Source organism: Staurois parvus, unplaced genomic scaffold (genome assembly GCF_062004578.1).
Source record: "Staurois parvus isolate SC_StPar_1 unplaced genomic scaffold, SC_StPar_1.0 ptg000661l, whole genome shotgun sequence".
In the NCBI taxonomy this organism is placed as follows: Eukaryota; Metazoa; Chordata; class Amphibia; order Anura; family Ranidae; genus Staurois; species Staurois parvus.
In genome coordinates, this window is record NW_028318457.1 from 887,279 (window position 1) to 902,456 (window position 15,178).

At 42.6% G+C, this 15,178-nt stretch overlaps 1 protein-coding gene across 1 annotated transcript in view; it reads left to right on the plus strand.

Moving 5' to 3' along the window:
• Positions 1 to 1,505: 1,505 nt before the first annotated feature.
• The window catches only part of LOC149448728 (clustered mitochondria protein homolog), a 103,617-nt gene continuing 89,944 nt past the window's right edge, over positions 1,506 to 15,178 (plus strand). The window contains exon 1 of the mRNA XM_089651727.1: positions 1,506 to 1,644. Coding sequence (XP_089507853.1) covers positions 1,572 to 1,644 — 73 coding nt within the window. The 5' untranslated portion in view covers positions 1,506 to 1,571. The remainder of the gene's footprint in view (positions 1,645 to 15,178) is intronic.

Here is a 15,178-nt window from a genome sequence, read left to right on the forward strand (position 1 = left end):
TACCTTCACAAACCGAGGCATTATTTTCAATGGATTTTAATTCATAAACCGAAAATTACATTAACTGAGGCATTCGTAAACCGAGGTACCACTGTGTGTGTGTGTGTGTATATATATATATATATATACACACACGTGATTTTGCAGTTCCAGATAGGGGGTGAGTGCGCCCTACCTTCGCGGCCTCGGCTGTCAATCACTGGGTCTCGGCTGGTGATTACTCGCTGGCACCCGGTGATCGCCAAGTATCTCTGATGGGGGAAAGACCTGTGTATAAATAACACAGATCTCTCACGCCAGCTGCTGCACACTGCTTTGTATGGCTCTGCATAGCAGAGCCATACAAAGCAGTGTGCTTACAGTGGACAGCACTCACGCAGCACACTGTGAAACAGCACACAGCTAACCTTTTGATCACCCCACGTTAACCCCTCCCTGCCCAGTGCCATTAGTAGTGTCAGTGTTGTTCTGTTAGCACTGATCACTGTATTGGTGTCACTGGGGATGTCAGTGACACCAAGTCAGTTCCCCCCAGTGTCAGAATGATTGCCGCCACTACTAGTAGAAAATAAATAAAATCCCAGTATATATACCGCCATTTGTAAACGCTATAACTTTCACGTAAACCAATAAATTTACATTAATGGCAGAAAGTATATGAGCGCTAGGTAGTGCAGGAAAAAGCAGCTGACATAAAGGCAAAGCCTCGTAACCTTCATAAAATCCAATAATAAATGTGCAGTGCTAATATAATATATCGCTGCATATTTATTATTCAATAACTTTACACGTATTGGGAGTTTGTTTTAGCAAAGACATGTCACAGAATACATTTTGGCCTCAATTTATGACGAAATTTGATTGTTTACATTCTTTTACTGGACGTTTAATAGCAAAAAGTAAAAATATTTTTTTCTCAAAATTGATTTTTTTTTGTAGCGCAAAAAATAAAAAATGCACAGGCGATAAAATATCACCAAAAAAAAGCTCAATTTGTGGGAAAAAAGGATGTAAATTTAATTTGGGTGCAGCATTGTCAGTTAAAAATAACAGTGCCGTAACGCAAAAAATGGCCTGGTGAGGAAGGGGGGTAAATCCTCTGGAGGACAAGTGGTTAGGAGCACTTCTTCCACTGGTGCCGTATTCGTTGGGGTTTTACTTGCAGGCATTGGGACTACTTTGTGGCGACTTCCCAGTCATGCAGATATAGCGGGTGAGAAGCGAAGTGTGTGTGACTTGCGAGCCCAGGCTGTGCGATGCTCAGTTCCTGTCCTGAATGGGTCACGTGTGTCCTTGCTGCCCATTAAGTCACCTCTACTCACACAGCCGGCCTTCAGCAGTCAATGGAGTTGTAAAGTGAGCGAGGACCGACGGACACACCCCCTCGCTCTACAATTGGCCGTTCTCAAAGTTCTCCGAACCTAATAGGACATCCTGACCATATATGGGTGACAGCGACTCCCCCAGACTCTAGCATAGGTGACCTCTGTATTGTAAATCCTCGTGTTCACTGTGATCACAGAGCGGAGAGTCCGATCCATTCACCGGGCGCTGTACACCACCGATCAGACATGCAGACCGAGACCGAGGGCCGGACACCGGGGATCCCCTACCCTGCACAGCTCCAGGACAGCCCGGGACAAGGTGAGACCGGCACCGATCACTCTATACAGGGCTGGGTCATGTGGGCTGACACTCTACACACTAGCTCTCCACGATTAGCTCCTGTACTACGTACTAATAGAACTATGTTCTGTAGATGGTCCATAGAAATGGATAGAGACGAATATATACGTCTGTATAAATACATCCAGCTGTAATCGCAGTATGAACACCTCTTGTCATATACTATCATACCGTATAGATCACATCACCTCCCCTGATCACCCGACCAGTAATCATTCAGCCCTGGCTGGAGCAGACGATACTTTGGGCAGACTAGTAGATGGAGAGTTGTGGTCATTCAACACGTGGGTGTGTGTACAGTCTGCCAAGGTCACCTCTGCTGGGAGGGAGCCCCACTATACTCAGTAGATGGGCGATCAGCCATCCATCCTGTCATGTCAGGTGTGTCCTCTCCACATACAGAACGTCACTCCAGTTCTCCAGGACATGATCAGAACATGGAGATCATATCATACACTGTACGTGTTGTATGGCCAGGTGAACGCTGCATGGAGTTCTCAGCTGTCCTACAAATAACGTTTTAAACCACAACTAGATATTCTTATCAAACCACAACTAGATCTTCTTATCAAACCACAACTAGATCTTCTTATCAGACCACAACTAGATCTTCTTATCAGACCACAACTAGATCTTCTTATCAAACCACAACTAGATCTTCTTATCAAACCACAACTAGATCTTCTTATCAGACCACAACTAGATCTTCTTATCAAACCACAACTAGATCTTCTTATCAGACCACAACTAGATCTTCTTATCAGACCACAACTAGATCTTCTTATCAGACCACAACTAGGTCTTCTTATCAGACCACAACTAGATCTTCTTATCAGACCACAACTAGATCTTCTTATCAGACCACAACTAGATCTTCTTATCAGACCACAACTAGGTCTTCTTATCAGACCACAACTAGGTCTTCTTATCAGACCACAACTAGGTCTTCTTATCAGACCACAACTAGATCTTATCAGACCCCAACTAGATCTTATCAGACCACAAATAGATCTTCTTATCAAACCACAACTAGATCTTCTTATCAAACCACAACTAGATCTTATCAGACCACAAATAGATCTTCTTATCAAACCACAACTAGATCTTATCAGACCCCAACTAGATCTTATCAGACCACAAATAGATCTTCTTATCAAACCACAACTAGATCTAATGATTACATCACAAACAGATCAGCTTTTTAAAAATGTAACTGATAGATTTACACTTTAGTATGAATGTTTATAAAATATGTGTTTTACTCATTAACAATCATTTGTATTCACATTCTTCTTCCTACAAGATAAGGGAGAGAGTACAGTTACTATAGACCAGGGGTCTCCAAACTTTCTGAACAAAGCCAGTTTTCTGGTCTTCTGACTTAAGGGGGGCCGGACTGTAACCAGCGGGAGTGGAGAATGCAGCAGAGATAGTGCCCAATCATTGGTGTCAGTAGAAGGAATAGTGCCCTATTATTGGTATCAGTGAGAGAAATAGTGCCCAATCATTGGTGTCAGTAGAAGGAATAGTGCCCTATTATTGGTATCACTGAGAGAAATAGTGCCCCAACATTGGTGTCAGTGGAAGGAATGGTTCCCCAACATTGGTGTCAGTGGAAGGACCGGTGCCCCAACATTGGTGTCAGTGGAAGGACCGGTGCCCCAACATTGGTGTCAGTGGAAGGACCAGTGCCCCAACATTGGTGTCAGTGGAAGGACCAGTGCCCCAATATTGGTGTCAGTGGAAGGACGGGTGCTCCAACATTGGTGTCAGTGGAAGGACCGGTGCTCCAACATTGGTGTCAGTGGAAGGACCGGTGCCACAACCTTGATGTCAGTGGAATGAACGGTGCCCCAACCTTGGTGTCAGTGGAAGGCCCAGTTCCCCAACATTGGTGTCAGTGGAAGGCCCAGTTCCCCAACATTGGTGTCAGTGGAAGGACCAGTGCCCCAACCTTGGTGTCAGTGGAAGGCCTGGTGCTCCAACCTTGGTGTCAGTGAAAGGCTGGTGCTCCAACATTGGTGTCAGTGGAAGGCCCGTGCCCCAGCAATGGTGTCAGTGGAAGGCCCCGTGCCCCAGCATTGGTGTCAGTTGAAGGCCCCGTGCCCCAGCATCGGTGTCAGTGGAAGGCCCCATGTCCCAACATTGGTGTCAGTGGCAGGAATAGTGCCCCATCTTTGGTGTTAGCTGGAGTAATAGTGCTCTGTATTTATATCTGTGGATGGAATTATGCCCCATTGTTGATGTCAGTGGCAGGAATAGTACCCCAATGATGGTACCAGTGAAAGGAAAAGTGCACCATCTTTAATGTTTGTGGAAGTAATAGTGTTCTGTAGTTTATATAAGTGGGAGGAATGATGTCCAATGTTGGTTTTAGTGGAAGGAATAGTGCCTCATATCAGTGGGAGGAATAGTGCCCCAAGGACCAGATAAAGGCAATCAAAGGGCCGCATCCAGCCCACGGGCCACAGTTTGGAGACCACTGCTATAGAATAAGGGTTGGGAGGACTCTGTTCCTGAGAGCTTACAATCTAATAGGAAGGCAGAATTATACAGAAGTAATAACTGTGGGGAAGAGCTGATGGAGAAAGACATTCAGTTTTTAGGTGGAGGCAGGATTGGCTTCCATGCATAGATGACGTTTCAGGGATCAGCTTGTAGGTGTAGGAGCAGGAGATAGCTGAATGGATTGGGGGTAGGGATCTATCTATCTATCTATCTATCTATCTATCTATCTATCTATCTATCTATCTACAACAGGTTGAGATGCAGATCAAACAGTTTGCAGGGTACTGCTTCCATTCACAGAATGCCCCACCTCTCTTCCTCATCCAATCAGAGAAAACTTTGCAGTCATTCAGAAATATACAAGGCATTATCTGATTGGTGCCTGTGCCCAGCAAGCAACCCCCTGTGGTGCAGCAAGGCAGCTGCTTGGTGTTCCTGCCTGAACACTGCTCAGGCGCTTGCTCAGAACTGCTGCCATTCATTTTTTTCAATTAATGCAAAGCATTTTCTCATTGGATAAGGTGGAGATTGTGACATCACTCCCCCGTCTCTGCACCATGTCCAAGCAGAAAGCCTCATACTCATTAAAAAATAAAGGGTGTTCTGTGAATGGCAGCATCATTATTCTTTATTAAATGATGGATATTAAAGTATGCAATAAGCCATGGTTCACACTGGTGCGACTTGTCATGAGATTTGACCATTCCAAATTGCATGACAAGGCACACCGTATTGTCGGCAATAGAACTGTTTAAAGCGGTGTGACTCCGTCTTTGTGGTGCCGCACCGATTTGAAAAAAAAAGGTTCCAGCACTATTTTTTGAGATTTCAGGTGTGACTTGTATAGACCTCTGTGCATGAAGTCATACAGATGTCAGGAAAATCGCACCTGAAATCGCATTAACCTGTTGCCCAAGTTGCACGATTTCAAAGTCGGGTTCAGTGTGAACCTAGTGTAAGGGATATTATTTGAGGGACATGATTAAAGCAAGATTTGAGGACACCCTCTTTATTTATTAAGTCCAAGTGAGTGACTGTCCCTGTTTCTTTTATTTTTTCCTCTTTGCTTTAACCACTTCCAGTCCGGACACTTTTACCACCTCCCTGTCCAAGCCAATTTTCAGCTTTCAGTGCTATCACACTTTGAATGACAATTGCGCGGTCATGCAACACTGTACCCATATGAATTTTTTTGAATTTGTTTTGAGACAGATAAAGCTTTATTTTGGTGGTATTTATTCACCACTGGGATTTTTTTTTTTTTTGCTATGTAAATTAAAAAGTCCAAACATTTTGAAAAAAAGTGTTTTTCTTATATAATTTTGCAAATAAATAGTATTTCATCATAAATCTTGGCCAAAATTTATTCTGTTATATTGTTAGTAAAAAAAAAATAACCCAAATTAGTTTATAACCTAAAATTATAATTTTTAAACATTTTTTTGACTTTTTTTATATTATTTTTTTATTTATTTATTTATTTATTTTTACATACTGTCACCCTAGCAGTACAGTGTCACCATGGTGACACTGTACTACTTGTAGGGGGTGATGAAGATTTATTATTTTTTTTTTTTACACTGAGTGCTTTTACACCCATAAAGGATGTAAAAGCAATCATTTCTCCTCTCTAGCTGCATTCTTGCAGCCATTGAGAACTACTGTGTGAGCTGTTATTGGTCACAGCTTGTCACATGGTACAAGGCTGTTGTGAATAGCCTTGTACCATGTGACCTCTGTGATCATTTACAGATTTCACACGTAGTAAGCAATGATGTCAGAAGTGAAATCTTGCTTATTACTCTGCAAGTGATCACTGATTGGCCAATCAGTGATCACATGATCGGGACCGCGTAGAGAGGTCCCGTCCGACGATCGGTGTTCCACTGTGTCCGGAGGACACAGCGGGCACCGGATCGCGGTGCTGCGCGCTCCCAGGGAGCACGCACAAGCAGGGTGCGGGGAGGCCGTTTATAAACGGGCACCCGACCCTGCACTGCCACCGTCCATCCGTTTATATACAATGGCTGGACGGGAAGTGGTTAATTGAAGCATTTAATCCATACAGACGATATTTGTGGTGGAACAGATCATACTGCACAACTTTATTGTTGTAAACTAATAACACTTACCCTAGGTTCACACCTAAGCGTTTTCCACAGCATTTTGCAGAAACGCACTACAGTCCATTTAACATGATTTTCTATGGGACACATTCAAATCTCTGTGTTTTCACCCAGTGCATTTTTTGGAAAGGGTCAGGGACTTTTTTGAACGCAAAAAGTAGTGTTTTTGGTTCTATAGACTTCAGTGGAAACGCTGCAGGAAAGCATGTAGTGCGTTTTTGCTGTGTTTTTGATGCCTTTTTATGTTTTAAATCTGCCTAGCAACAAGAAAAAAACCAAAAACCACATCAAAAACACGTAAAAAACATACGTTCAAAAACACAACGCAAAATGCACTTCAGAAACGGGTCAAACGCAAACTGCATACTGTAGGTGTGAACCTAGCCTTAGAAAATGTTCATCTGAACAGATCTCCTGTATGGTTTCGTCTCTTGCTGCCAATAGCCCATTTGGAGACCTTTTCTATTTAAGATTTTTCTGATGGCAGTGCTTTTGTTCAGGAATGTTATAAAATCAATATCCTCAGAAGATTTTGTTATAACTAGGCAGCACAGCAGCTAAGTGGCTAGCACTTCCACCTGGCAGTACTAGGGTCACTGGTTCAAATCCCAACCATGACACTACTTGTCTGAAGTTTGCATGTTCTCTCTGTGCCTGCGTGGGTTTCTGCTGGTTTCCTCCCACCCACCAAAGACATGCTGGTAGGTTAAATGGCTCCTATCTAAATTGTCCCTAGTATGTGTATGTATGAATGTGAGTTGGGGACATTAGATTGTATACTCCTTGAGGGTTAGGGATGGATGTGAATGTACAATATATATGTAAAGTGCTGTGTAAATTAACAGCTCTAAATAAGTACCAATATTAAATAACAATAATGAATTTTGTTTGTATTTTAACTATGCATATTACATATCTGTCTGATCCCAGTGGGAACAGACAATCACTGTAGTAGCTGCTGCTACTACAGTGATCTTGGCAGTCTGCTCTGCTGCATAGTAACCACAGGGGGCTGCTTGCTTGGCATGGGAGCCATTCAGAGAATGCCTTGCATTCTGTGAATCTCCACTTTGTCCAATTAGAGTACCCATTAGATTGATTAGGAAAAATACATGGCATTCTCTGAATGTCACCCATGCCAAGCAAGCAGCCTTCTGTGTACTGTGCAGCAGGGCAGCCGCATGGTATGGGACCTGGAAGATGCTGAGGACACTGTAGTAGTTACACCAATGGGGTCTCCAAGAGACTTTAGAAACCAATGGATTATCCAATGGTTTCTAAAGTCTCTTGAAGACCCCAATGGTGTGATGTCAGCATGTGCAGTTATAATGTCTCCAGCTTACCATAACAATCACAAGCTGGTTTCACTTTCACTATTTGATACATCATGGAGAATGCAATAGGAAGAGTGAGACTTCCCTTGGCAAGGCATGTGATTGAGAGTCCATGGAGACGTGACAAAGCCAGGCTATTTTGCCACTTGAGCCCCCAGACATATAAGAAGCCTTGTTGTGATCTACCAACTGGAACCCATCAATGGCCTAAACATAAACAGCATGGTAAAAGTAAAAATGGCACTTACTCTCACTGATAGTTTTAAAAGTGTTACTAAACCCATAACAGTAAAATTAGTCTGTATATAGTGCCTTGAAAAAGTATTCATACCTCTTAAAATTTTCCTCATCTTGTCATGTTACAACCAAAAACATAAATGTATTTTATTGGGATTGTATGTGATAGACCAACACAAAGTGGCACATAATTGTGAAGTAGAAGTAACATGATAATTTTTTTTACAAATAAATATGTGAAAAGTAGAACCTCCTTTCCCTGCAAATACAGCTGCAAGTCTTTTTGGGGATGTCTCTACCAGCTTTGCACATAGAGAGTGACATTTCTGTCCATTCTTCTTTGTAAAATAGCTCAAGCTCTGTCAAATTGGATGGAGAGCATCTGTGAACAGAAATTTTCAAGTCTTGCCACAGATTCTCAATTGGATTTAGGTCTGGACTTTGACTGGGCCATTCTAACACACGAATATGCTTTGATCTAAACCATTCCATTGTAGCTCTGGCTGTATGTTTAGGGTCGTTGTCCTGCTGGAGAGTGAACCTCTATCCCAGTCTCAAGTCTTTTACAGACTCTAACAGATTTTATTCTAAGATTGCCCTGTATATGGCTCCATCCATCTTCCCATCAACTCTAACCAGCTTCCTTGTCCCTGAAGAAAAGCATCCTTACAACATGATGCTGCCACCACCATGTTTCACGGTGGGCATGGTGTGTTCAGGGTGATGTGCAGTGTTAGTTTTCTGCACACATAGCATTTTGCTTTTAGGCCAAAAAGTGTAATGTTGGTCTCATCTGACCAGAGCAGCTTCTTCCACGTGTTTGCTGGGTCCCCACATGGCTTCTTGCAAACTGCAAACAGGACTTCTTATGACTTTCTTTCAACAATGGCTTTCTTCTTGCCACTCTTCCATAAAGGCCAGATTTGTGGAGTGCACGACTAATAGTTGTTCTGTGGACAGATTCTCTCACCTGTGCTGTGGATCTCTGCAGCTCCTCCAGAGTTACCATGGAGTTATTCCTCCACATTGTGTAGAAAAAAAAGGCGGTTTGAGCCTGTCTCCTCTGATCCTCCCCTTCTTCTACTGTCCCCAATCCATCTGCTGATAGTACAGAGCTCTAGGAGTCAACAGCACATGCTCAGTTTAGTGCATGTGATCAGCACAGGGCCAATCAGCACTGTCCAGGTCAGGGTTTATACAGCCTCATAGGACAGTCAGAGGAAAATGAAAATTCCTCCTACAAGCTTTAACGAGTGCTCAGCTGGACACTGAGAGAAGTCAGAAGACTGCTATATACTGCTGATGAGAAAAGGTATTTAGCAGTTTATATTTACTACAATAATTGCTTTTCTATATTCTGTGTACTGTGGGAGACCAGATATAGTGAACGCTGGGTCCTGGGTTTAGTAACACGTTAAATATCAGAGTTTTATTGGTATCTGAGTCCACTACAGTACTTTTTTCTGCATTTTTAGCTCCTTTATAAGTAATTTGTTTTAAAGCCTGAATAAAAAGCATCACAATGAACCACAACATGCTCCCATGCATTGCAGTCCATGTGTTAGTGGAATACTATGATACTGGAAGGAGAACTGTTCCAACATGTGTTGCTACATGTTAACGCAGTACACTACAGTGGTGGAAACCAGAGCAAAACCACAGTGCAGTGGAAATCAGTAAAGAAACGTGCAAAACATGATAAAATGTGCATGGGTTAATGTGCACCTTTTGAAGGGGATTTGGTGAAAGTGAACCCCAAACAAAACAACCGTACAAAAATGGGTGCTAATAAAACTAAACAATTTGCAAAGCTAGTCATCCTGTGGAACTGCATGTACATTTGTTATGTGCAAATTGAGGCAAAACCAAATGTTAACATGCTATTTCCTTTCCAGGTCGAATGTTGTTCAGTAAATTAGTAAAAGAGTGCATTGTGGTCACTAGATGGAGATGAATAGGATATAAATACTTATTTACTATGATGATCTGCTGCAGTGGGCATGTATGATTACCCTGTCATCTATCTTCTTGAGTAGTGGTCTTCAAACTTCGGCCCTGGGGCTGGATGTGGCCCTTTGCTGATGATCTGCTCTATCTAGTGGCTGTAATGTTGTATTCTCCTAAATCACATGAACATTTGACCTGGAGGAAAATAGCCTAATAACATTTGATTTTACTCCCATTCACACATAATGAATGTGCATGTAGTTTCACAGGGCAAATAGTTCTGAGAAGTGTTTTTATAAATACACGCCTAAGATCACTATATCTAGGATTAATACACAGTGCAGTTTGTTAGCCTTAGCAGTGCATGCTGGGAAATATGTGGACACTTTTTTTTGCTAAATCCGCACATCAGAGTCTGAGATCTTTGCAGGTGGAAATCATGTAGGGAGCTGAAATGATATAAATCTGTGATAGTTCAAAAATAAGGCATATAACTAATTCAGATGTCTGACAGCTATACAATATTTGTGGTTTAAAAAGTGAAGTTTTGTGTTAAAGGAAACTTTTTAGATAATGAAAACAGCCATTGCTGACTTGCTTTAAGTTCCATACTCAGGGACTGTCATCATTAACCTTGCTTTCTGAGTCCTTACCCTGGAACAAGGATGCAGCCAGGCAAGTTCTGTTGATCCTTGATATGTGTAATGACCCAGGTCAGAAACACTAAGAGGTAACCCAAGAACAGGGGTCTTCAAACTTTCCAAAGAAAGGGTCAGTTTACTGTCCTTCAGACTTTAGGGGGGCTGGCTGTGCCCAGTGGGAGTAAACAACACCTGATCTTTGGTTTAGGGGGAGAAGTAGTTGGTGCGTGTGGGACAAATAGTTCCCCATTGTTGATGTTAGTGGCAGGAATTAAACCCCATCGTTGATGTCAGTGGGAAAAATAGTGCCCCATTGTTGGTGTCAGTGGCAGGAATTATACTCCATCGTTGATGTCAGTGGGTGAATTAGTGCCCTATTGTTAGTGTCAGTGGCAGGAATTATACCCCATTGTTGATGCCAGTGGGAGGAATAGTGCCCCATTGTTGGTGTCAGTGGCAGGAATTATACCCCATCGTTGATGTCAGTGGGTGAATTAGTACCCCATTGTTAGTGTCAGTGGCAGGAATTATACCCCATTGTTGATGCCAGTGGGAAAAATAGTGCCCCATTGTTGGTGTCAGTGGCAGGAATTATACTCAATCGTTGATGTCAGTGGGTGAATTAGTGCCCCATTGTTAGTGTCAGTGGCAGGAATTATACCCCATTGTTGATGCCAGTGGGAGGAATAGTGCCCCATTGTTGGTGTCAGTGGCAGGATGTATACCCCATTGTTGATGTCAGTGGGTGAATTAGTGCCCCATTGTTAGTGTCAGTGGAAGGAATTATACCCCATTGTTGATGCCAGTGGGAGGAATAGTGCCCCATTGTTGGTGTCAGTGGCAGGAATTATACCCCATCATTGATGTCAGTGGGAGAAATAGTGCCCCAATGTTGGTGTCAGTGGCAGGAATTATACCCCATCCTTGATGTCAGTGGGAGAAATAGTGCCTCATTGTTGGTGTCAGTGGCAGGAATTATACCCCATCATTGATGTCAGTGGGTGAATTAGTACCCCATTGTTGGTGTCAGTGGCAGGAATTATACCGCATCATTGATGTCAGTGGGAGGAATAGTGCCCCATTGTTGGTGTCAGTGGCAGGAATAATGCCTCAAGGGCCGGATAAAGACAAGCACCAGGGCCAAAGTTTGGAGACCACTGCTCAAGAAGATAGATGACGGGGTAATCATACATGCCCACTGTTACTCCACTCCAAAATGCACAATATATACAAATAAAAGGACGCCTTTTTGCCATGGCCCTATATTGGGGTTTGATCAAAGATTAAGGCCCCTTGCACATAGGACCATCTAGTTGCAGTTTGTCTCTTCCGCTCTTTTAGCACCCCTGGGAGGGACATATGCAATGTCCAGCCCGGCTGCCTGCAGCCTGTCAAAGTCTACGGCAGGATTAATGCCCCTGAACACATAAGGACCTAAATGTGGGTTCCACTTGGTTCAACATTAAGCCCCATCCTAGAAGACTTTGACAGGCTGCAGACAGTGGGGCTGGATGCTGCTCTTGTGCCTCCTGGGCATGCCAAAACACCAAGAGGGGCACATTACCGCTAGATGGTCCTGTGTGCAAGGGGCCTTACTTTTAACTCATAAACTATAGCCATAGACATTGTATAACAAAAAAATATTAAATGATAAATTCACCTTTGGGAACATGCTGCGTGTTCCACCAGTTTTTAGGGTGCAACATGTAACATTTAAAACACTGTGCAGCACTGTTTAGTGAAATACACCCTCTACTATACAAAAAAATAATATCAGTGCTATATGACAAATAAAATATATAAAGAATGTTCATCAAAATAAAGTCCTCCACAATCAGTAAACAAGGTATTGTGCCTTTAAAATACATGCCACTATTTGTGCTTGATCTAGCAATACTGAGTGACTGCACCTCCACTATACAACCTCACATCAACTGTTTAGTCATAAAGCGCCTTTTGTCCCTTTAATGGACCACGTGGATCTTCTTTGTACATCTCAAATCAATGTCCACAGCTTTTTGAACACCTCCTCCTTAATCGCTACTCGTATGAAAATCAAACTGTACATAGTGCTTTATCCTTTAAAATGTTTAATTGCTTCATAAAACAAAGAAAATTACACTCACTTATGATCAGTGCTAGATCGCACCAGATATTTACAGCATGAATATGAGAAACAGTGGTCCTGTGCACTACTGCCTTCACTGCTATATGAGTGACGCACTCTCTGATCCTAACGAGTGTCATGACGTCATCCAGGGTCCCGTCCTTACGTGTCCCCATCACCTTACACGTGACTTCTTCAGGATATTTCCTGAAGTGCTGCACAATATTGTTTTAAATTTCTGGTGTGCTGAAACATATGAGATTCACATGAGGTTAATAGCTGCTGGTAAAAGGGGGGGTTCCTTAAAGTTTTTTCACTCTTGTAGTTTTTTACTATTTTAGTTTCAATCACTCACAGATATTTTGAGGAGGTTTTTTGAAACTGTTATTTGTCACATTTTTTTTTCACTCAGCAGTTCACAAGGTTTATACCAGGGGTTTCCAAACTTTTTAAACAAAGGCCCAGCTTACTGTCCTTCAGACTTTAGAGGGGCCACAATGTGGCCACTAGGAGTAGAAAATGTCCCAGCATCAGTTGGAGTAAACTATGCTCCATCCTTGGTGTCATTAGGAGGAATTGTGCCCCATTATTGGTGTCATTGGTAGGAATAGTGCCCCATCATTGGTCTCATTAGTAGTAATAGTGTCCCATCACTTGTGTGATTGGGAGAAATTGTTCTCCATCGTTGGTGTCATTGGTAGGAATAGTGCTCCATCATCGGTAGGAATAGTGTTCCATCACTGGTGTGATTGGGAGGAATTGTGCCCCATCGTTGATGTCATTGGGAAGAATTGTACCCCATCATTGGCGCCATTGATAGGAATTGTGCCCCATCATAAGAGTCATTGGGCCCCATTGTTGGTGTCATGGGGAGGAACTGTGCCCCATCATTGATATTATTAGTAGGAATTGTGCCCCATCATTGGTGTCATTGGTAGGAATTGTGCCCCATCATTAGTGCCATTGGGCTCCATTGTTGGTGTCATTGGGAGGAACTGTGCCCCATTGTTGATGTCATTGGCAGGAACTGTGCTGCTTTGTTGATGTCATTGGCAGGAATTGTGCACCATTGTTGGTGTTGGTGAATGAAATAGTGCCCCAAGGGCCAGATAAAGGCAAGCAAGGGCCACATCTGGCTCCCAGTCCACAGTTTGGAGACTACTGGTTTATACATTTTTTTTGGAACATGTAACATATTTCTAATGCCGCAGGTGCTGCTCACTGCCCCCCACCCTGTGACAGAAGTACGGGAAGAAATTCCCCGCCCACACGGCATCATCATTCATTCACATTGTTCTGTGAATGAATGAACTACAAGTCCTGACAGCCTTAGCGGCTGTGGACTTGTAGTTCTCAGTGATCTACCATGGTAGTTCATTGATTCTTCCTGTCAGTATCCTGTACAGGCAAGCAGATATACTAACAGATCTGCAGGAGACCTGCATGGCACCAGCGATCTGCTGATCACTGGTGCAATGCTTTACAGGCTCCTGCAACCAAAAATAATAAATGCACATTTTTTTACCTGAAAAAAAATGTGCATGTATTATTTTTGTGCAAAAGGTGAACTTATCCTTTAAACTATGGTACTATTGGACCCTTTTTACGTGCTCAAGGCAATATGTGTCAATTGTTCTTCAGCCCTCTCCCCTCCCTTTCTTTTTTTTTTCCTTTTTCCCCTACCCACCTTTTTCTTGCTGGATTCCTTTCTCTCTGTTGCTATTACTGTATGCTAAGCACTTGTCTTCTATAGTGTTCTTCTGTTTAAAACACAGATGGGATACATATGTTCTTTGATTTGCTACCTAAAGTTTTGCCTTTGCAGATAGCTTTTGCATTCTTTGCACTAGAAGGATCATTGTTCTGTCTAGGCTGTTGTATTGCTGTGGATATGTCTAATGCTGCACCTAGTGCTTATCTTTTGAAACATTCATGTCTGTATGTAAAACTTAAATAAAGAGTGCTTAATTAACAAAAAAAAATTTAAACTGGCCATACACCATACAAATTTTGTTTGGTTCTTAATGAATCGGATGAAATTTGCTGAATGGGTGGTCCTGTCACCACCCTCCTGCCTAATGTCCTTCGATTGGCTGAAAAGATGCTGAATTCAGTCTGATGCAGCTGATGTTCAATTATTCTCACAGCTGCTGATGCTGGCTATCATAATACAGTTTTGGGGGGATTTGTCCATCCACACTGTATGGCCAACCTTTGGCGGCATTACACAACCACCAGACTTTTTGAAAACCTATTAATGAAACAGAATTGGCCATCATGAATCATGTAAACCCTCTTAGATTGTAAGCTCCTAGGAGCAGGGCCCTCCTAACCCTCTTGTATTAAACTATATTGTTGCTGTATTGTCTCTCTTTATATTGTAAAGTGCTGAGCAAACTGTTGGCGCTATATAAATCCTGTATAATAATAAAAATGTAAAACGCTGTCCACCTATGAAAGGGGTAACACTTACCCAATAAAGATAAACTGGGACAGGGTGGGCAGGCGGGAAGGTCACAGCTAAAACTGCTACACGCCCTTCCTGGTTGCTCTGTGTAAGGCTAAAAGTACTTAATTATGGAATGTTGACGT